This window comes from Solea senegalensis, linkage group LG17, assembly GCF_019176455.1.
Source record: "Solea senegalensis isolate Sse05_10M linkage group LG17, IFAPA_SoseM_1, whole genome shotgun sequence".
NCBI lineage: Eukaryota > Metazoa > Chordata > Actinopteri > Pleuronectiformes > Soleidae > Solea > Solea senegalensis.
Window position 1 is genome coordinate 17,052,330 of NC_058037.1, and position 22,835 is coordinate 17,075,164.

Genomic DNA, 22,835 nt, shown 5'->3' on the forward strand with positions numbered 1-22,835 from the left:
CCGGAACACTAGAAGACACTACAAGACCCGGCATGCACTACGGCTGTCAAACCGGTCCTTCCGACGTCACGTTTTCCAGATCAGACAATAGAAGGAGACAGCGTTTCCGTTTGTCCTTTCATATTAAAATCTTAGACTACTGCCTGATTGCATCACAGCCCCCTTCTTCTCTTTCCTTTAGTCATCAGTGCTTTTTAATTACTCAATATTATGATTATTTTTAAAAATATTTATACAGTTATTCATTTAACGTCTTTTTTCGTTAGTATCATATATTAGTTTTTATAAAGGTAATTATAGGTACTGCCTTTAGAAGTGCTCGTTATTATATTATGTATTATTATTGTTTCATATATTTTACATTAACAGATGTGAAAATGCATGTTTATTATGTATTACCTTTGTCTTTACTGTCTTTGATGTTGTGGACATTGTCAATTTCTCCATTGCGGGACTAATAAAGGATTATCTTATCTTCTCCTTGTCGTCCATGCAGTAGGTTTTGGAATAACAAGTGTTAGATTTATGAAATTGAAATATTTTTGGGTTGGTGGATGTGTAGTAAATTGTACCTCTAAATTTAATTGTGGAAGAACTCTTTGCTGTTCATCACATACGTCGCAAACGGAACATTATTTTCACAACTTCTCATCAAAGAACACATCTTGACTTTTATTTTGAAGGGCTAATTTTAAGAAACCGTAATACTTCCGGTTAGATGGTCTCACATGGTAGTAGTAGTTTCCTCGTTTCTCTTCGTGTTTGTTTACCTTCCCAGACTTGAGCAAATAATGGATAAGGGCGGCTTTAGGTGTGTTGAATGCAGCGAGAACGCACCGGAGCTGCACCGAGATTACAGCAACGGGATTTTAAAGATAACTATATGCGTAAGTTGTAACTGTTTTTTTACGTCTTTAGTTCAACGTTTCCGGCTCGAATGAGAGTGCTAGCTAAGGAGGCTCACTGCTGTTTTGTGAAACTAAATTATTTGTGTAACTATATGAAGATCATTGGTCAGTTAACGTGTAATATGTTGTTCCCATAGACATGTAGCATTAGATAACTAGGAATTATTTGGATGATCCCTTTAATCTACCTTGTCAGTATCACCCCTAGCAACCACACGTGTTATATAGATGTAGGTTTAAAGGATGTCCTCTCCACCTGTGTGTGTGTGTGTGTGTGTGTGTGTGTCTCTGCAGCAGTCCTGTCAAAAGCCTGTGGACAAATACATCGAGTACGATCCTGTCATCATCCTCATCGATGCCCTTTTGTGTAAGACCCAGGCTTTTAGGCACATTCTCTTCAACACAAGCTTAAATGTAAGTATTACTTCAGGTATGTTGACATATCATCACATGGGGCACATTTTAAGACATTGTTCTCCACCTCCTTGCAGATCCACTGGAAGTTGTGTGTGTTCTGCCTGCTGTGCGAGGCTTATCTCCGCTGGTCTCTGCTCCCCGGCTCCGAGCAAAGCACTGACCCCGCTGACATCATCAGATACACCAAGGAGTGGGAGTTCTACGGCATGTTTGGACTGGCCGCCCTCGGTAAAAGATAGATAATGTTGTTTTGTGTCCGATACGATACAGTCTTTTACCTCTTTTAAGCTGAATTAGCTGTAAATATCACATCTTGTGCGTGACGGATGTCTCTCTTTACACTGTTTTGTCTTTGTAAAGTGAAGCATTTATGTGTATAATCATATCGGATTTTACTTTTTTAAATTTACAATATCAGATCGAGTAATTTTGGCTATTTTTGGACCGATACTGAGTATTGTGTCCTCATTGGACCGATAGGGAGTATTGTACCAGACCGATACTGACTATTGTATCGACCAATATTGAAACTTAGCAACCATATCCTTATATCAGAACATTGCATTAAACCAATATTGATTCTGAGTATCTGTATCCTCATATTGGACCGATACAGAATATTGCATTGAACCAATATTGATTCTGAGTATCTGTATCCTCATATTGGACCGATACGGAATATTGTATTGAACCAATATTGATACTGAGTATCTGTATCCTCATATTGGACCGATACAGAATATTGCATTGAACCAATATTGATTCTGAGTATCTGTATCCCTCATATTGGACCGAGGAATATTGTATTGAACCAATATTGATACTGAGTATCTGTATCCTCATATCGGACCGATACGGAATATTGTATTGAACAAATATTGATACTGAGTATCTGTATCCTAATATTGGACCGGTACAATATTGTATCAGACCGATACTGAGATACCGATACAACCAGAGATCAATCATGTGTCTGTGTTGTTTTGTGAAGTCAGACTTTGATTCTGTGTTGTTGTTGTTGTTGTTGTTGCGCCTGCAGAGCTGTTAGCATTCTGCGGCAGTGTCCTTTTCTTCCTCTGGGTGGCAGTAGCTCGTCTGCGGGGCGGCACCCTGGAGTTCAGCCTCCTCGTCAGAGCGCTGCTGCTCTCCTGCTACGGGAAATGCCTCCTCATCCCCGCCGTCATCTGGGAGCACGACTACTCCCCGCTGTGTCTGGGCCTCATCAAACTGTTTGTGCTCACCTCAAACTCACAGGCGATCAGAGGTAAGAGAACATGTCACACGGCCTCTGTCGCAAAGTCACAGAACAGCTTGGACCTTGTGAGTCACCGGGGACGTTACTGGTCCTGGAAAACTAAGTCCTGCTTTTGTTTGAAATTCCTCCTGCTTCTGTGCTGCAGACCACAGAGACCCTAACTTTGAAGATAAATGTGTTACAGCACAGGAAAAATATGTTTCTTTATTTCTCCCGCTGCAGCAGCAGCAGCAGCAGCATTGGCAACAATAGTCTGCTCATTGTTCTTGGCAGCTCGTCCGTGAACAACAAACAACGAGATGCTGCTGAGTGATTTATGGTCTGCTGCTCTGTTTCATATTAATGAAGAACTAATGAGAGTAGAACTGATGCCAAGTGCAGTGAACAGGCAAATATGTCCTAAAACCACAGATTTAGTGTCTGTCCCTTTAAAGTGTCTCTTAGTCTTTTCTTTTAATTTCTTCCATCTGCTGTTACAAACTACAAATGTGGTTGCTTTTAGCGCAACGTCATGTGTTTCAGTGTGATTTTAGAAAGTGAACGCGTCATTTTGACTTTTTTTTCTTTGTTTATTTGAATAAATATTCAATGAATGGTCCAAAAAAAAGCTTAAAAAATGGACATCAAGTAAGGTCAATACTCAGTACTTTCCCAAGTTGTGACTCAAAATAAAAGCCTTAAAATTAGTAAAAATTCAAAAAACACCTTAAAATACACGAGGAACAAATAAGAATGACAACAAAGTCTAAAAAAATAGGTGCAAAGCAAATATTTCTAAAAGCTTGAATTAAGGTAAAAAACAACAAGGTTTTAAGACAAAAGTAGGCCATTTATTTGTCTTAAATCACATCACAGCTGCTTTGTTCCCAAATGTCAAAACACCGTCTTTAAAAGCACCGTAAAACACTTGTACGTTCAAAAAGGATAAAAGCTTCTTTAATGTGTTTATCTTCCTTCTCTTCTCTCCTCTCTCTGCGTGGGTGTCGCGCAGTGATCCTGAACAGCAGTCGCCGTGTGTCGCTGATGGCCGTGGGTCTGGGTCTGCTGTCGGAGACGTGCGTCGCTCAGCTGTGTAAAAAGCTTCCGTGGAGCATCCAGGACACGCTGACGTTAACCTCTGCTCCGCCGTAACGCTACGGTTAAAATGAGGACACGGACACGAGACACGGACACGTGAGCGAGGACACTAACCAATGCTGGGCTGAAAAACAGTGTTAACTGAAGGAGAGACGATACGGAAGTAAAAGACGTTGGTAATTACTTGTTTTCATTTTGGATTGAAAATGGGTTTAAAGCACTAGTGTGTAACTTCTGTTCTGTTCTAGCACGACTCGGCCCGACAGTCACGTCGATTTCCTTTACTTCGTCGTTCCGAAACTGCCGTCACGTGGTTTTATATACGCGACACAAACACACCAACTAAGCGACTTGTAAAGCAGTTGTTTTTCAGTGTAACTGAATCATTAGAATCTGTTGATTTCAAAAAGATTTCTTTACAGAATCGGTCAGTACTTCCTGCATGAGCGACTGAACTGAACGGGTCCTGATTCGGCTCACGATTCCTTTGCTAAATGTTGGAGATTAACGCATGTTTTACAAATCTTTGTAACTGATCTACAGTTGTTTTTTATTTGACTTTTACTCCTAAAACTAGTCATAAATGATAGAAACACAGTGAGGAGCTGTTGAGTTTTCTCAGGGTTTTTTTGGCCGTTTCGTTTATTATTTTCTTTCAATCCCAACTTGTTGTTGTGGGAATGACAAGTGGCCCTTTTAAAAGTGAATGTTTTCTGCTTTCTTTGCTCCGTATCACAGAGAAAAAAACATTAAAACTGAATTATTTGAGGCTTGTGGACAAAACAAGACATTTGAGAACCTAATTTCTGACATTTTATGGATCAAACGGTTACTCCATTGTAAAAATATTCATTCGTTTATGATATTATGCAATTATGAATGATCACAAATTATTTATAAAAGGTCATACTTGAAAAAAAAAAAAGTTTTGTATCGCAGAGACTAAGAGTATTTTGTCATTTTTATGAACGTCGAAAGAGGTCAAATATTTAAAAAGGGTGTAGGACACTGATGAATTATGTGCGACAGACTTGTTGTCGAGCGAGTTGCCAGATTGACGCGGTAAAAAAGAGAGAATAAAAAGTTTATATTTAAACATACAGCTGTTGTTCAGGTTTGTGTGTGGTTTATTTACTTTGTACATGCTGTACGCGTGTGTGTCTTTGTGTCTTCTACACGTTATTACACGTCTGTGAAGAGTTGAGGAGACAGCACATGGATGTGGAATGTGTCCTCGCCCTGGGTGGATCTGTCCCGGAGTCTCTGTGGAGCGTTTACGTGCACAAATGTCATTTAAAAAAAGTAAACAAAAATGAAGAAAAGTGATGATATCTCAAGCTTAAATTGGTGTAAATGTAAATGTTTCATTCAAAATGTCAGTGCTGTGACAGCGTTTGGTCAAATTACTGTGGCATGCAGGGTTTTAATCTAATCAGATTTACAGAAACGGTCACTCAACAGTCCTTTACGGAGTCTAGATTCAAATCTCACAACCTCTGACGTCAGAGCAAAGTCTCTCACAGCTGCTTTCATGTTATTCTGATAACTGAGCTCAGTTCAGAGAGCGAGAGTGATGTGCACCTTGGATTTGCTCGCGAGGTCAAGATTATGTTAATCTGCTCTAATCTGCCAACAGACGCACAGATAGGCAGCAAACGAGTCCAGAGAACTGAGAGAGAGAGCAGTGTCACGTGGCTGCGCATGATGCAAGAAGATATTTCAGAACTAATGTTATTTGTGTCACTGTATGGTTCGACTGTCTTGGTTTTCTATATATTAGGGTGTAAAATGTGAAAAAACATCTTTTTAAAAAGAAAATATAGGACAAAATGTCTTGGGTTTTCTACAAATTGAGAACAAAGTAAGATTAAATAAAGAAAAAAAAAGAAATAATTGATGAATAAGTACAACAGGGTGTGAAAAGTGAAAAAAAAAATGTTTTAAAAGGGAATATTGGATGGTTAGGTAAAACAAAAATATTAAAAACTTTAAGATTGTAAACAAGGGTAACACTGGATAATTAATATATAAATAACAGTGTTTTTTTATGCAATAATGGGTGGTTAACAGGGACAAACACCTGAAATATGATATAAAAGGTAAATTAAAACATTTAAAAAGTAATATTGGTGGTTGAAGTTGAACGTGGTGTGAAAACAAACAGTGACACTGTTCAACTGGTTTATCACGTTCTGACTCCCTCGTCACACACTCACATTTTCAAAGTTGATTGAGAAAAACATCAGAAAACGTGTGTGACCCACTTTCACTCTCTTCCTCCCTCCCTCCCTCTCCCCTCCCACATGAGGTTTGTTAAAACTTAAACAGAGTCTCTCCACTCATTAAAAAACATAAACAGTCCTTTACTTCGTTTCTCTGCTCTCAGTATGTGAGGATCACTGCCACATCAAAGCGGTCTCATTCCGCTGCAGGAAGGAATCAGTGAGAGCGGAACTGCACCGACGTGGCAGCCGCTCCACACCAGAATGCAGATGGATGCATTTACATGCAGGTCAGACAGAGCCCCATGAATTCAGGAGAGAGAACGACGACGAGTGAGGTTCAATCCCCTCAGGCCTTCAGGGGAGAAAACATGACGGCAACAAGAGAGTGAGGAGACCACCTGCATAACACATAAAACAAACCCTGGAGAATATACAGTATATACTCGCTCAAATAATGCAATAAAACTCATACACGTGGCCCCCAAACTACTTGTCCCAGTTCCACAGCAACTGCAAGAATCAGGCTTCTTATACTAGAAGCTCCTGTGCACGACCAATCAGCTCTGAGGATCCACGTCATTTAATCAAACATACACACCTGCAACACATCACACACACGTTTGCATTCCCTAGGCGCAGCCTATTCAAATGGTGGCCCGCAGGCTCAAAAGCAACCTCTCAGTGGCCCCAACAGCCAGTTGTCCCTCAAATATTCCCACATAAATTCCTCCAGTGGCACTGACCGTGCATGCGGTCACATGTGACAAATATTTATTTACTGAATTCAGACAAACTAGTACTGTTGCTAATATTGTGCACCTTTTTGATTTCATGCACCTTGAGTTGCACCTGAGTTTAAACTAATTTATTTTAATTAATTTTAAAGAGAAACAACTGTGACACATTTTTTGTTACTACCTCCGATTATATTCACTTACAGTTCTTTTATTATTTTATAGGCCTTTCATACATTTGAAACTAGTTTGTAATTGAATAGATATAAACTTAACTTTAACCATCACAACTCAGGGCCTAAACCTAACCCTCTCTAAAGTCAAATGACCTGGGGGGCCTGTGAGTACCTAGTGTGGACACTAGGGGTCTAGGATGTTTAAGAGTGAAGTTTTTTTTGAGTATTTCTTTGTTCATATGGACTATATATAAAGTTTACAATATAAAGATTGTTTTATTTACTAAAACCAGGTCTTCAAACCCCAAAAAGCCCCTTAAAGATGTGAGGTCCAGCCAAATGTCCTCACTTTGTCAAAATGTCCCCAGTCCCCTGGTTGTTTATTCAATTTTAGGTCCTCACAAAGCCACAAAATAAAATATTAATAAGACAAACTCTCATAAATAATCTCGAGAAGTAGTTTTATTACTGTGCAAAAAAAAAAACCCACAAAAACAAACAGCAAACCTTAAGAGTAAGGAATCATTTTTATTAAATTAATATCAGAATAATAGCGATGAGAGAAAAGCATTGAGACTATTATTAAAAGGAACAGTCGTGTGGTTGTTCAGGGCTCAGTGTTTCCCAAACTTTCTATATTTGGACCCACTTTTTAAAACTATCGTGACCCAAATCACAACATAAATCGTGTGCGTACTGTAGCGACTAATTCACAGACATATCTGTAAAACTGTAAACAAACCACTTTTAGTCAATTCGGTAAATTACTTAAATCCAAATACACACAAATCCTAACTTAAAAGGTTGAAGAAAATTCTGCTCATTTCTAAATCTCCACACACACGATTGTTTTTGTCACCGGGAGAGACGCAGCCAAATGTGTTTTCATACATTTGAGGGCTTTTTATAGGGAGGTAAACAAAGATTTAGGCGGCTGAAACGTGACCTTAAATCTCCTCGGCGAAACCTACTCGTTAAATATCATCATCATCTCTGATCAGGTTATTGTGTGAATGGAAGTTGCTATTTTCAGTTCAGCCACTTCCACGCCCGTCTTCCTGTACACACTTCCCAGAACGATTCCAAAACGACCACTCAAGTGCAGCTGTGAGGCCACTTTACACTGTAAAAAACAGCCTTGTTGGAAATAACCTAAATATTCTTATCTTAAAAATTCTTGTTTTAAGAAAAAATAAATCTGCCAATAAGGTTAGCAAATTTAGCTGGGCTCGAAAACTTGAAAGTAGCCTGTACATTTAGCCACTTTTAGACTGTAATGTTGCTTAAAACCAAGAAAAACTGGCCAAGTAGATCATTATATCGTCTGCATATGGCCACACCTTTTAAGGGACCGGGACAAAAAACAACAACTGAATAACAAAAAAACACCACATTGAAGTTGTTTTGTCCCTCTAACATAAAAACAAGTCAATATTCACCACATTTAAATATAGTTTTTTTTTCCTTTCCTTTCCTTTTTTATTTTACCCTAAAAGGGCAACACCACATTACACATAATCCAATAATCTCATACATAAAAACATGTTACAATAATGGCCAGTTAGCTGGTGCACTGTTTAAAAAACGTGTTTGTGCTGGATTTTAGTTACAGTCAATCAACTTCTATATTAGAATTTCACCAGAAAATACAGGAAATATATATGTAGAATTTTAAAACAATTCTTATTTTTGCAAGTAATTATTTTCATAGATTCTAAGCCCCAGACGAAGTGGACATCATTTTGAGGGAATATGCTAACAAGTATCACCAAAATTTGGCTTTTATTCCTCCTTTTAAATCAGCAAGTTATTACAAATTACACATTTTTGTTCACAGAAACTTGCTAATTAATGTTAAATGTTACTTAAACTTCCATTTTGTCACAAAAAGTAGATTTTTGTGTTGTTTTTGATGACTCGTTTTAAATTTAAACATTATTTTATTTAGAAATACTGTATTGCACTACAGTGCAGATAAGAGTAGAGTTAAGCACATTTTGTTGTATTATTTATCATTAAACAGTTATATTTTATTTTAGAAGAAAATTGTCTAAATACAGTATAGGGGCCAATTCAATCAATTATCACTCATGAAAAACCAATATCAGTCGACCCTTAAATCAACAACTGGTTCTTTATCAACAAAGAGATAAAGAGAAACAAATAAACATGAAAAAACAAGTTAAGAAGAAAAAAGTGACAGAAACCTAGACGCGAAGTTGTGTCTTATCTTTAGCGAGACTTTCTGGGTTTTTAATAAAAAGCACAACACAAATGAACAGGTTTGGTTACACAGACATCATTTCTGTAATGAGGACATCATCAAACATCAGCACAATAAGGGTTTTATTTAAGGGGAACATAGACCCTGAAGGTTTCTAAAGGCACTACATGTGTCGACATCCAATAAAAAGGCCTTGATTTAGATTTGCTTTTAGCGACAGTCACAGTACGTGTTCAAATGAAACTTATTTAAAGTATTACATCAGAAATTGATTGGAAATATAGGTAGTATTCAGGAGAGATTCAATCGATTAGATTTGTTTTCTTATTGGTTTTAAAAAAGAATTTGTAGACATGTAATGAAGATGATATGAAGCTGGTAAATGTTTCATATTTAAAAGCAGGAAAACCCTCATTTTACATCCATTTTAATTCAAATAAAATCATGAAACCATCAAAGGAATAATTCAACATTTTATCCAACTGTATTCATCACTTGTAAAGACATTCAGATATGATTATGTTCTGTACATTTCTTTTTTTTTAGTAAAAAAAGCAACCATTCATTTTTAGTCGTCTTGTTTTTAGCACCGTGAACCAAACACGTTTCATTTTTCGAGTGCTGTGCTCTCTTTGGTTTGTGTTCCACACACGTACAGATTACAGATGACGTCACATGATCTATACACACAAATATTAACTTAAATTGGTGTTTTTTTTAACGTTTACGCGACATGATATTATTGTACAGCCGTGAGCTACTGTGAGGTGACGCTACGATGCTGTTACGTGCTACGAGATCTTTGCTGCGGGTTTTTTTTTCCTTCAATAGAAAAGGATTATGAAAGAGATAAGGCAGGTATTATTTTTGTGTAGAGATCAAGGAAACTGTTTTTAACATTGAAGAGAACAGATGAAGAGAACTGTTCCAATCCGCTACAATCGATCCATTTTTGATTCAATGTGGACTCATTCAGTGATATTAAAATTTTGTTTTCAAATTTTCTGGGTTATGCAAGAGAATTTCACAGCACTTCAGTCTGGAACATCATGAAAATATAAATGTTTACATTTCAGAATGATTATTCAAAGCCTAGAAGTGCACGAGACATTTTAAAGAAGCAATTAACAAATCTGTCCAGCAGAGGGTGCTGTGAGTGAGACCTCGGCCTACACTGAGTGAATAATCACGACAATGAAGTACATGAAGTGAAGTGGTCACGTGAGACTACAGTGGTCACATGAGACTACCGAGTTCACGTGAGACTACCATGGTCACGTGAGACTACCGAGTTCACGTGAGACCACCGTGGTCACGTGAGACTACCGAGTTCATGTGAGACTACCGTGGTCTCGTGAGACTACCGTGGTCTCGTGAGACTACCAGGTTCACGTGAGACTACCGTGGTCACGTGAGACTACAGTGGTCACGTGAGACTACCGAGTTCACGTGAGACCACCGAGTTCACGTGAGACCACCGAGTTCACGTGAGACCACCGTTCACGTGAGACGTAGTGGTCACGTGAGACTACCGAGTTCACGTGAGACTACCGTGGTCACGTGAGACTACCGTGGTCACGTGAGACTACCGTGGTCACGTGAGACTATCAAGGTCACGCAAGACTACCATGGTCATGTGAGACTACCGAAGCCAGACTACTGCATTCCCTTGAGACTATCCAGGTCACGTGAGACTACTGTGGTCACGCGAGACTATACCACAATTCAAGAAACCCCGTTACAACTAGCATTTGCAAATAATACGAGAAGTTGACCAAAGCCAATCTGAGTTTATCGACATTTTTTGACAGAATTTTATCAAACAAATTACGTAGACAGTTCATTTTAGCCCTTTAACCTTCAGGGTTAGGCTCTTTTTTCATTTGCCACACACTGGTTAGCACCTCCCACCTGTATTGAGGGATAATTATCTTTAAATGACAGTTTTTGTAGTTTTCAGTGACATTTCTATGAACTTTACTGCCAAATTTAGCTAAGTTTTGGGCCATGCTGCTATAATCTTGGTGACATTTGATAGAGGAAAAACTACCACAACTCAAAAAAACAAATATATAGTTTTGATGAAGCAGAATGACAATAATTAGTGATACTCACATGAGTAACACAAAACAAATAACATCCATAATGTGTTTAAACCCCCGTGAGCCTGTGTTCACCAGGCTTCCTCTCGTGGTTTGAAACAGTTTCCAGCATTTTTTTTTTTTTCCCTCTCCAACATTTCACATTTTTCAAAAACAGATGTCTGCTCCTCGCTCACCGCTGAACACAAACACCACAGGTGTGAGAGCGCTTCCAGATTTACCACCGGGGAAAAAAAAACACAACAAAACACGTTTACCACTTCCATCGATTTGTCAATTCCCCTTTTTTTTTGCATCAACACTGATTATAACGTTTGAAAATCCCCATCCTCTTCGTTTCCGTTTGAAGCCCATAGTTCTGCAGATGCTGCGCCTTCTACTGAGAAAAACAGTGAAGCAAACAACTCGCTACTTATATTATAGAATAAATAATAAAAACTTTGTTCATATATCTTGATTACGTAAATAACAAAAAGACAGAGAAAGAAAGAAAAGGATGTTTTGCCGAAACGTGAGACTGGCTGTTGAAACTGCTCGATACAGAAGCAGCAGCAGCAGAGCTGGTTATAGAAAGAGTTATAATGTATATTATATATATATATATAGATAGGTATATTTTGCTTAATCTGGAGTCTTTGAATACAATCCTGAGGGTTTGTGAGGGTCAGGACACCCGGGAAGCGCTCAGCTCCAGAGTCTGATGAAACATCTGCAGCACAAGCAGGTCAAAGTTTCACCTGAGCAGGAGGAGGAGGAGCGAGGGTTAACGCTGAAGCTGGTGCTTAAATCTGGTTAAAGAGCTGCTGTCTCCAACCAAATCACCGCCTTCTCAAAAGGCCAGTGGGTTTCCGGCTTTCACTCGGTCCCTTTGTGCCAACAAATGTCCTTCCGTCTGCAGAGAAACACCGAGGCGTCAGATGTTGACGCGGAAAGAGTCCCAGCTGTCGTCTCTGCTGCTGCTGCTCAGGCCGCCGCCGTTCTTGCCCATTGTCGCCGCGCCGTCTCCAACGTCCCCGTCCGGCTGCTCCCCGGTGGGAGTGGCGCCGGGCTCCGTGTAGTACTCGTCGTCCTCGTCGAAGTAGCCGTTCTCCATCATGCTGAGGCTGGAGGCGGCGCTCAGGTCCTGGCAGCTGCCCTTGTACTCCTGGATGGACTCGTGCAGCGACCACAGCTGGCACAGCAGCGACATGTCCTGCTGACGCAAACCCACCTGCAACGCGCACCATCCCATCATTACTACACGCTACATACACACACAGGCTCAGCGTGTAACATTTATAGTCAGGGTTTATTGCCAGAAATTGACTTAACTACTCGGGTTGCAGCAGTTAATCAATTATTAATCAACTAATAAATTAATCAGCAGCTATTTTGATCATCCATAGAGTTTGAGTGTTGTTTTTATTCATTAAAAAAAAACCTTTTTGGATTTTACAGCTTCTTAAATTGGAATATTATATTCATATAACAAAGAAATCATTAAAAACAATAACAATACATCATCATTTTGAGGTTTGGGAAACACTGACGAACATTTTCTGACATTTTATGGCACAAACAACTTATAGATTAATCGAGAAACTGATAAATAAAATAAAAACGCTTGATTTTCCTCCCCTTAAAATAAATATATACATTTGTGAGATAGGATTTTGTGTTTTAACAGAAAAACAACAGCTGAAACGTGTTATTTTGTATTTTAAAGTGGAAGCTTGCGATGTGAAATGAAGAAAAACAACATATTTTGTGGCAGGCAAAGGCCACCGTAGCTCCCTGAGTTTCAAACTGGTGTTGCATTTAGGTTCCCTGGTAATTCAGTGGTCTATGAACAGTTAGAAAACAGTCAAAATATCCATACATTTTGTTTACGGTCACATAAAAGAAATATTTTTTTTTACTTAAAGTGGCTTAACCACACTTGATTCCGGCATATTTCTGTCATTTTAAGAACATTTCCATCGAGCTCATGGTAAAAAATACTGTGACTGCAGCTGAACCTGATGCACAACACTCGAGGCTGAAACATGACCGTCGAGCAGGCGGGCAGGCAGGGTTGAAAAGGTCATTTCTCCTGCATACCACTGTGCTGACGATGCAGTCTGAAGCACTGAGGGTCACTGCTGCATTGTCTTCCACACAAATTACAGCCGAGACAGTGACACTGAGCTCTGTGCTGTAGTGACAGCAGGGGAGCAGCTCTTATTGCACACAGTTCTTTTTTTGTTTTGTTTTTTTTTAATTGCAGCACACGGTCAACTGAGCAATCCTAGTTATACATTAACGGCAACAAAGCTCGGGACCTGCTGCACGTACACTAAAAAACAAGTCATAAATGCGACAAGGTTTTTCCTCAAAGATTTATCTCTGCAGTTAGCTGTGACTATGAAAGGCTTTCTAAAAATGATTAATGGCTGTAAAACCTTCTTCTTTTTTTTTTATCCGACAACAACATCAGTCTGATATAGATGTTTTTAGGGCGGCAACTTATGATTACGTTCATAAAATGTTGAAATACTTTGATTGGGGTTACCCAAACCTCAAAACTATTATATTCTTAAACCATAACTATTCAGTTTTTATTGATTTCTTTGTCATATGGTGCAAAGGGCAGCTGAAAATGGGAACTTGTTTAATTAAACTACTAAACCGCAACCAGCCATTTTGACAACATGCTGCACCAATAGTAAATCACATATATGGGGGAAAAAAAACAACACACTTTGCACAGATTTAGCAACAAAAATTGTCAGAAACATTTATATTCGGCACAACTTTTAATTCTCTTACGGTTTATATTGTGAAATGAGGTCAACTCCCTGCTCGAGATTACTTGAAATATGGAAAACAGACTGCTGTTTTTGAACAAAATCCCATTAAAGATGCCTGAATTTTTAATGAAGTCTGGTTCTGATATTCAAAATGCCTCCATCTGGTTTAATGTTTGAGCTCGCTACACGGTGTTACAGTATGTTTACTCATGTGTCATGATTTAATTCATAATTTAAGATATTATATTGAAATTAGAATTGCTTTATGTTGCTTAACCCAATGAAAATGTGCCTGTGATGCTGTTTTCTCACATACAGGAGTTGCTCTTCATGCCAGACTCCATTTTTGAAAACCACATTTCTTTTCGTGTATGCAAACGACTTTGTCTCTGGGTAGCACATAAATCACATAAATGCATTACTAATGCATTGACAATGCATAAAATGATCGTTAAAGTGGTGTTTTTTGGTTGCATTGTTGTCTATGAGAAACTACACGGACTGGTGTAAAACCAAAGATCCATACGTGAAAACGAGCATTTTTCTTTCATGTATTCATGTCTTATATGAATGCCGAATTTGCCAGATGATTCGCCTGATTTGGAAGAACCCTCAACTTGCACACTAGGATGCATTTAAGTGTGTGTTAAAGCCAAGCGACTTCAGACTCCTACAATTTCTTAGGGGGGTTTGGCTGAATCGGAATGTGCATCGTGGCAATAGGTATTTTGCTTGTACAGTTCACTGCAAGGTGAAAACTATGTATGCCGAATCTGTCGTATGTTTCTATAGATTTATAAAAAACCCTAACTTTAGCATTTGGATGCAGTTTAGTTTGCTTAAAAGCCCGAAAAGTTCAAACTTCCACAATTTCTTCACGAGATCTTGCTGAATGAGGAATGCACAGCACGCGTTGGGATTAAACGCCTCCCTACGAAAACAGAGGTGAAAAAACGGGGCACTTTTTGGTCGACACTCCCTGGAAAATCTTACCATCTCTTTTCGCAGAAGAGCCAGGGCAGCGTCGAGGTTGGCCGGCTTGTTGGCCAGGAGGTTGTCGGTGTTCCTGCCTCGGCTCAGGTCGTCCTGGATCATGGTTTTCTTCACGTACATCCTCTCCATTTCTCTCCAGGAGCCGCCGCTCGAGTTCAGCAAGCCGCTCAGGCTCTTCGGTAGCGGCGGTAGACCCTCGATACAGGCCATTCCTCCAGCCGCACCGTTCGATGACTTACCATTCATCGTCTTGTGTGTTAATAAGCGAATAAAATGTTATTTATTTCCCCCAAATGTAAGTTCCCTGTCAAGTTAGGAACGTACGACAGAAGAGTCCGCAGCACCAAACAGTAACACACGGAGCAACAGCCTGGTTTTCTCTGCCCGAGGCGGCCGCCGGCCAAATACGCCACGTCAAGTTGTACGTAACGTCGTCAGCGTGTTTCCGGTTGTTCAACAAAATAAAACCACACCTAATGTATGACGCGTATACTTTTTGTTTTAATTATGCAATATCAGCACGTTTCTTTTAAATTCGTTTTTTTTTTGTTTAGACAAAATACATAACAAGCGTAAAATCACGTATGTGAGGTACATTTATGATTGTATTAATTCAATGGTGAAATTGTAGTTAATTTTATAGCCTTCCAGATTTTTTATATGTAAATAATATAAACTTTTTTTTCAATACCTTTGATTGAATTTGAATGCTTGTTAAATGTTGAATGTTTACACGAATAAACACTTAGTAACATAATTGGTGACACACTTTAAATCTGATTGATTTGTATAAAGAATTAAGAGTTTTACTATACTAAATATAACTATATAAATCAACGGACTTTTTGGGGTGATGTTATTTTTCATTTATTTACCTTTATTTTGAAACTGAACTCGTGCTCTTTCAATGACTGATTATTGTAAAGTTGATGTTTGTGGATTGTGTGAGCAGTATCAAATCCGCTTCCGGTCCTTTTATCACAGTGGCTGCTGGGCGTCTCCCTGCCAGCACACACAGATTGGAAAAGGGCTTTTACTTCTCTTTATAATTCATATTTTCATGTTTTTTTCATGTGTCATGTCATATAAGTTTTATCAGATCACATGGTGATTGAAACACCACAACAGCCCAAAAGTAAAAAAACAAACAAAACACAATCAATTTTAAACATAGACTAAAATGAAAAGGCGAGACAAATGCTCTTAATGACAAATTAGACTTATTTTAAAGTTTCCATTGTTTCAAATACATTGAGCTTGAATTAAATGAATTATTGATATAGAGAAATTGCCATTTGCGACACAGTGACTGACTTGGCACTGTGTGTGTGTTTGTTTGTTTGTGTGTGTCTGTCGTGTGTGTGTGAGACAATAGTCTGAGTATAAAGGACAGATGGTGGGCTTCACTTCCCTCCTCCTCCCTCCCGCAGCCCCCGACACAACAATAACTCAACAATAACCTTGAAACCGACACACAAAAGCATCACACGCGCTCTTTAGAATGAGAGAGGCATGTGTGATACCACACACACACACAGGCAGATGGATGAGGCCTGAAGCATGGTATTTCCTTATTACTGCGTGTAAAAATAAATCATTTCCAACTTCTTTCCCTCTAAAGGTTGAAACGTAAACACTAACTTCTTTCCAAGAGCTAATAATACTGTAATCACGCTTAAAAGAAGAAAAGAGCCTATTATGTAAGCAATACTGTAGGTAGATAATTATAGATAATTATTATAATAACTAATGGAACCTTTAAAAACTGTCGACAGACAAAGCAAATGCAAATTACTGAACATAAAACAACCATGGCTGTGTGGTGTTAATCTACACGGCTAAAATAAATGTGATATCTTACCTCAAACCATCCAAAAAAATAAAATAAAATAAGAAAAATGTGTCTTATACTTCATTTTATGATATTTTCCCCAAAATGTATGATATTAGACATATTATGTATGACATTTTATGACATGAATAAAGAAAAAGAATCAATTTATCTTTCAAGACTATAATGTTATAGTGAATACACTTGGTACTATATGTTATTATGTATTTATCTAGGGGCTGCACACATTATATGGTGTATTTTGTCCTTAAAATGACATTTTTTTGCAGCCGATCTAAAATATCTGTGTTTTTAAATGTAAACAAACCTATTTCCTAACATGTGATCTTCGCTGGGAGATAATTAATACCTGAAATGACAGCACCAAAGTGTGTCATGATGCCACAGCAGCCAATCATCGGCGTCATCGCGTTGAACTTGCCATTTGTCTGGGATGTAACACAGTCACAGGGAGACAATAGGGTGTGAATGGGAGGAGGGAGTGAGGAGGTCGTCCGCTTCCTGTAGTGTTGCTGCTGAGAGCAGCTGCAAACACGCGGGGGCCTCTGGAGAGGATGAAGGTGACGTTCAGTCGAACAAGAATGGGATCAGTGTTAGGAGTTATGGGGTCAGCGGGAGTAAAGTGATATTGTCTGTTGACTTTAAAAGGATGTATGTGTGGAATACAAAAAAAACAACATCATGTGCTTCCTGTAATACAAGACACCATGATGAGATGCAACGAGAAATGACAATTACGATACGATGACATAATAGATACAATACGGCACGATATTACACAAAAACCATGAGCTTCAGTTTCGTTTTTCTTTGACCACAGGAAGTGGTCGAAACATGTCAATGGGAATAAAAAAACACGTATTTTTCTGCCTGAATTAACACAACTCAAGCTCAAAGACGAGATATAATAGGATAAAATGAGCCACGATATGATACTATGAGATAAAACAAGTTGAGATGCAGCACGATTGAATATGATATCATAAAAGATGAGATATGATATGAAATGATCCCATGTGATCAAATAAGTTGAGATACAATAGATGATAGCAGCAAAGTGTAATGAGAGATAAATCGTGATAGAAATATTGCCAAAATATAGGATTAAAAAAAAAAATACTACATACAGGTACAATGTAAAATATAAACAATGTAAAGATGATGTGTCTTTTCCAGACTGTGGCTGCGGTTGTCAGTCTAATGTAAATTCTTTTAAGCTTTCAGGCCCAGATGTCACTTGATGCTCGTGCAGACAGATGGTAATCAAAGATGTACAGCAGCAGCAGCAGCAGCAGCAGCAGCAGCAGCAGCAGCAGCAGCAGCAGCAGCAGCAGCAGCGGCTCTAAAGACCGTCGGCGTGCTGCGTCACTGCCCCTGGACTCACTCCAGTCAACCCTGCAGGGACAGGAGGACTCATCAGTCCTGATCAGCAGCTGGACTCCTGCCGTCTGACCTCCTGACCCCTCCTCCTCTCCCCTCCTCCAACGCACCCACCAGCTCTGATACACGCCCACTATCTGTCTGCCTCCCCGTCTCCAGCACGTCCCCTGTCTTTCACCATAGTTAGACTTTGTTGAGGACAACATAAAAATGTCGTACAAAGCCTATTTCAGTCATAGAAACTCACCATCTGTCAGTTTATCGTTGAATTCTTTTGAAATTCAGATTTTCCACGTCAGTTTCTTTGATCACAGATTTCAAAAAGTGACAAAAATCCAGATTTTCATATTAAAAAAATCCCCCTGAATGAAAATGTTACTATGTATTACTAAAAAAATTGCCTAAAAGTTGTTTTTTAAAGGTTTTTTATACATAAAAGTGCATTAGCATCATAATATAATGTTCAGACCATACACAAACACTCAAGTTAACAGAACAGTGAAAACGTTTTTATTTGTAAACACATTTCCTTTAAAACGGACACATTTAAGAACACAGACGTATAAAATCCACGCGTTTCCGCAGCTTATAAATGATAATTTACACTCAGCAGAAATAAAGTGTGAGATCTGACTCCTGCAGACCAGCCGGGGTCAGTCGCGTCGCGTCTGAGGTGAAAGGAACACGTCACAAACCGGGAGCAAAAAAAAAAAACCTTTCTACTCAAGTGACACAGCGGCTTGTTCACTCACAGCACAGTGAGGTCACGTTTGAATTCACTCTCACACGATGTGAACTCTTTAATCCAAGACAGTTAAAACACCAGTGCTTTAGTTTCTGGTAAATATCAACACTTTTACCAATTATTGAACAGAACAGTGTTGGATTATCAGTCTAACCCTGACGTACTAAGGCACTGAATCTTGCACAGGCACCCGTACTAAAATAAATATCATCATTACAATGATGTAACAGTGAAAACCCTTTAAAAAGGGATTAAAAACTTTTTGGAAGATAATGCGACATCATTTCTTACCTACTTTAAATCTGCTCTGCTACGTTCAGGAGAGGCAGGAATCCAGATGCTCATTGATCTTTGACTCCTGCACTTTTACTTGGCACACAGGACAGCTGACCATCGAGGAGGAGGAGGAGGAGGAGGAGGAAGCAGCAGCGCTGACAGAAGATGTGGAAGACGATGAGGTTGAGGAGGAGGAGGTGACAGTAGCAGTGGCAGCAGTTGCAGTTCTTTGCTGCACCGTAGGCACCTTCGTCTTTGTCGACTCCTTCGCTGGCGACGCTGCCGCCGTTCTGCTTCGGAAAAGGTCAAAGATGCCCGAGGAGCCGGCGCGCTCGTCCCACGACCTCTTCCTCGAGGTTTGACCTCCGCCTGCTGCTCCTGATGAACCGGCGCTGCTGGAATGATTGAAATATTTCGACTCTAACGGTTTATTTTGACTCTCCTTGTTCTGAACCACGGGAACCAGGGACGAGGTCGAGGTAGAACTCTTCTTTGCCGACGTCGCTGTATTCGATTGTCCCGCTGACTGTCTGACCCCTGCGCTCTCAAAGAGGTCTGCAATGGACTTCTGCCTTATTTTCTTTGCTCCTTGGCTGCTGCTGCTACCGTGCGGTTTAGGGATTCGCACCGGCGACCCGTTGACGTTGGCGAAAACCCGCGTGTTGCTGACGGACCTTTTTATCGGCGGCTTCTGTCCCCCCGGCCTGATGGAGGTCCCTGTGTTCTCCACGACAGGGCGAAGAGGGGACGAAGGCGGGGGAAGTTTCTTGGGAGGAGAGTTTGTTTTTACGGCGACAGGTGGTGGGGAAGACTGGGATTTGCCTCCGAGCAGGAAGCCTTTACCACTAAATGGGATTATATTCCTTATATCCTGTAATCCAGATCCTTAATGAAGAAGAAAAGGTGCAAATTTGAGTCAATTAACCTCTTTTAAAAGGCACATGTCCTTAACAGAACATATAAAAGACAGTACCAATCTATTGCAGCTTAATACTAGGGTTGGACATGAATATTTGTCAACAAAAAGCAAATTACCTGCAGAGGAAGTTGAAGGCTTCACATTTCCCGAAGCTTCCGTACTCGCCGTCTTTCCCTCCTTCTTGCTGTCCTTCTTGCCTTTTTTGCCGTACCCTTCGGGCTCCTTGACCTTGGTGTAAGTCCCGCCGCACGTCCTCTGATGGTCCGCCCACCAAGGGTCCAGAGAAGACGGAGCGCGGTTCATCGCTCGCTTCACGAAGCCGAAGTAGGGCTTGCGGCTCTGGCAGGGGCCGCTGCATTTCCACCAATGCTGCCGGTACACGTCGACCTCATCGTGGAAGCTGTGGTAGACCTGACGGAGGGAGAACAGGACTGTAATCGAATATGCAAAGGCTAAATGTACAAGAAAAAAAATAAAGAGCACGTACAGTGATCTTGGTTCCCGTGGCCTGGTTGATGCGGTTCATGTGTTTGCAGAACTCTGGTCCGTGGCCGTCTCTGTCTCTGTTGTTCTGGGTCACAAACAGGAGCGCGTGGATCATTTCATGGAGGAGAGTCTGAGGAAAACAAGAAAATATTAATGTTTTCTTCCACCGGCTGCCTCCGAATATAATCATCTCTGGATAATGTTTCAAAATCTCACGTGAGATGATTAGGAGACGACTGATATGAACCCATTTTTTGACATCAGTGCAGTCAATGGCTGATGATATAAACTGTACATTAAATACATAGAACAGGTTGTCAAAACCCAAAGTAAACTAACTTTTGGATGGAATAAAAAAGTTAAGTGATTTACTAACATTTATGAGGTTTCTGAGAACAAAAATGCACAATTTGTAATAATTGACCGAGCAATAAATAGCAATAAGTCAATGCCAGTTATTAAAAATATGGCACAACCATCAGCCAGAATAAACCTGGTACTCAAATTAATCAGGGAATGACAGGGTGAATGTACAGCTACTCAAGACAGACGCCACCTGCTGGCCTGACTTTCTGTGAATGTTTTGACTGAAACCTCTGGACATTACTCAGTGTTCACGTCTGCAAAAAAAGATTAAAACACATTCACAGGAAGGAAAATGTCTCCTCACAACAACCTACAGTGATTGTTGACCGGTTTCTTTTGTTTTCATAACATAATGTGGTTGTTTCTCTTTTCCTACCATCAGCAAACCAAGTGTTGACAGTGTCATGTGGGGCAATTATTCCTGTGGCAAGTTTGTTAGTAATGAATCCAGTGAGAAAATCTCACCTCGACCAGGTCTTTTCTCGGCCTGAGCTTCAGGAGAGGCTCGCTGAGTCGGATCGAGCACAGTCCGCCTCGTCCCTCATATGAGCAAACGCCAGCACAACTGCGAGAGAAACACGGGAGATGATTATTTAAACACCACTTCACAGAGGAGACTCACATACTGCTTTATATGGCAATAACAATGCCAAAGCATAATGTTGTTTTAATGTGAAACATAGTAGGGAAGCATGATATTTGACTTTTGGCCGATATCAAATGTGCCGATACATCAGCAATGCTTGGGCCGATAACAAATACTGATACAGACACTGATATAAATAAACATTTTCCCCTACATTAGAGTCTTCTAAAGTAAAATTCATATTAAACTTTCATCAATACTAGCATAGATCATCCATAACAGATTATAAGAGTGCAATAATGAGCGTTTGAGACATTAAAATACTGCAAACACACCCCTTTCATACATGCCACTGATAATATTATTTACAAATCAGCAGCATTTAATTACTAGGTTGTTAAAGCTGATACTGACGAGCCACTCTCCTGCCATTATACCAAATCCCATTCAAAAAATATTCAATTGTACTGTATTTACAATTATTGTGATTCTAGCCAAACGAAACTATTACTACATGAATCCACACTATCATGACATACTTACAGGGTCATTCGGGGGCTCCATTTCACCTCAACACCGCTGAGTTTACTCCAGAAGAACATGTCATTGAATTCCAGAAACATAGCTCTGACGTCGGGATTGGGGTCCAGCGTTTCCCACGACTGGTCCACGATGGACAGCGGCCTCTCGGGCTGGGCAGTCGGCTTCCAGTAAGGGACAACATCGTTACCACGTCCATCAGTAGCGTCCACTTTCCGTTTTTTGCTGCTGTGTCCGAAGTCGTTGTTTTCAAAATTGCTGGACGGAAACGACGACGACGACGACACGTATTCACCGTCGAACTGCTCCTGGAGCTGAACAGCGAGCAGAAAATCTTCATCCATTACAACAGAGGGGGGTTAACACGGGTAGAATATGTAACCCGGGTGAGCCCGGCTTAATTAGCTTCGTTTAAAAACACTCTCTGTACACTTTTATGTCATAATTGTCAACAAAAATGGTCCACATCTTCTGTATGACAGGGACGTTTGGTAACAACCGCCAACAGCATGTCTTCTGTGTCGTTCGTCAAAACAGAACTCATTTCCGTTATGGATTTCAAAATAAAACAAATGAAAAAAAAATGTCTGGAACGAAACTGGTTCACACTCAAGTCACTTTGAGTTACGTATACTGTATTTGTTTGCCATTATATGATTCGACTCTACAGCATGTTAGAAAGCGAACATTGAAAGGTTAAATTGGGGCACACTTTGATGTTGTGCATTTGCTTTGAAACGTGAACTCATAGTTTCCGCATATAGGTTGGGTAAATGTCGTAAACTTTACAAAATAATTTCAAACTA

The 22,835-nt window shown here is 39.8% G+C and overlaps 3 protein-coding genes across 4 annotated transcripts; 1 reads left to right on the forward strand and 2 right to left on the reverse strand.

Moving 5' to 3' along the window:
- The first annotated feature begins 726 nt into the window (after positions 1–726).
- arv1 (ARV1 homolog, fatty acid homeostasis modulator) lies at positions 727–3,725 on the forward strand. Of its 2 annotated transcripts, none has more exons than XM_044048514.1 (5): positions 727–887; positions 1,203–1,322; positions 1,400–1,553; positions 2,365–2,589; positions 3,572–3,725. In XM_044048514.1, the coding sequence occupies exons 1-5, from the start codon at positions 729–731 to the stop codon at positions 3,709–3,711; spliced, it is 798 nt and encodes a 265-aa protein (XP_043904449.1). In that variant the 5' UTR covers positions 727–728; the 3' UTR covers positions 3,712–3,725. The 2 variants fall into 2 exon arrangements, with proteins under 2 accessions (XP_043904449.1, XP_043904450.1); XM_044048515.1 differs by having other exon boundaries at positions 1,206–1,322.
- Positions 3,726–11,261: 7,536 nt separating this feature from the next.
- On the reverse strand, positions 11,262–15,293 carry fam89a (family with sequence similarity 89 member A). Its single transcript, XM_044048792.1, has 2 exons — positions 14,880–15,293; positions 11,262–12,328 (listed from the first exon to the last, which is right to left on the reverse strand). The coding sequence occupies exons 1-2, from the start codon at positions 15,123–15,125 to the stop codon at positions 12,032–12,034; spliced, it is 543 nt and encodes a 180-aa protein (XP_043904727.1). The 5' UTR covers positions 15,126–15,293; the 3' UTR covers positions 11,262–12,031.
- Positions 15,294–18,598: 3,305 nt separating this feature from the next.
- sprtn (SprT-like N-terminal domain) lies at positions 18,599–22,551 on the reverse strand. Its single transcript, XM_044048791.1, has 5 exons — positions 22,033–22,551; positions 21,369–21,468; positions 20,539–20,667; positions 20,168–20,462; positions 18,599–20,017 (listed from the first exon to the last, which is right to left on the reverse strand). The coding sequence occupies exons 1-5, from the start codon at positions 22,371–22,373 to the stop codon at positions 19,173–19,175; spliced, it is 1,710 nt and encodes a 569-aa protein (XP_043904726.1). The 5' UTR covers positions 22,374–22,551; the 3' UTR covers positions 18,599–19,172.
- Positions 22,552–22,835: the final 284 nt, after the last annotated feature.

Bases quoted from the DNA above. Each gene is read 5' to 3' on its own strand.
- arv1 (XM_044048514.1), top strand. From the start codon at position 729: ATGGTAGTAGTAGTTTCCTCGTTTCTCTTCGTGTTTGTTTACCTTCCC. The intron at 1,554-2,364 runs GTAAAAGATAGA...TTGCGCCTGCAG, and splicing joins GTTTGGACTGGCCGCCCTCG to AGCTGTTAGCATTCTGCGGC. The intron at 2,590-3,571 runs GTAAGAGAACAT...GGTGTCGCGCAG, and splicing joins AAACTCACAGGCGATCAGAG to TGATCCTGAACAGCAGTCGC.
- fam89a (XM_044048792.1), bottom strand. From the start codon at position 15,125: ATGAATGGTAAGTCATCGAACGGTGCGGCTGGAGGAATGGCCTGTATC. The intron at 12,329-14,879 runs GTAAGATTTTCC...TGCGCGTTGCAG, and splicing joins CTCTTCTGCGAAAAGAGATG to GTGGGTTTGCGTCAGCAGGA.
- sprtn (XM_044048791.1), bottom strand. From the start codon at position 22,373: ATGGATGAAGATTTTCTGCTCGCTGTTCAGCTCCAGGAGCAGTTCGAC. The intron at 20,668-21,368 runs GTGAGATTTTCT...TGTTTTCCTCAG, and splicing joins CGAGAAAAGACCTGGTCGAG to ACTCTCCTCCATGAAATGAT. The intron at 20,018-20,167 runs GTAATTTGCTTT...TTCTTCATTAAG, and splicing joins GCCTTCAACTTCCTCTGCAG to GATCTGGATTACAGGATATA.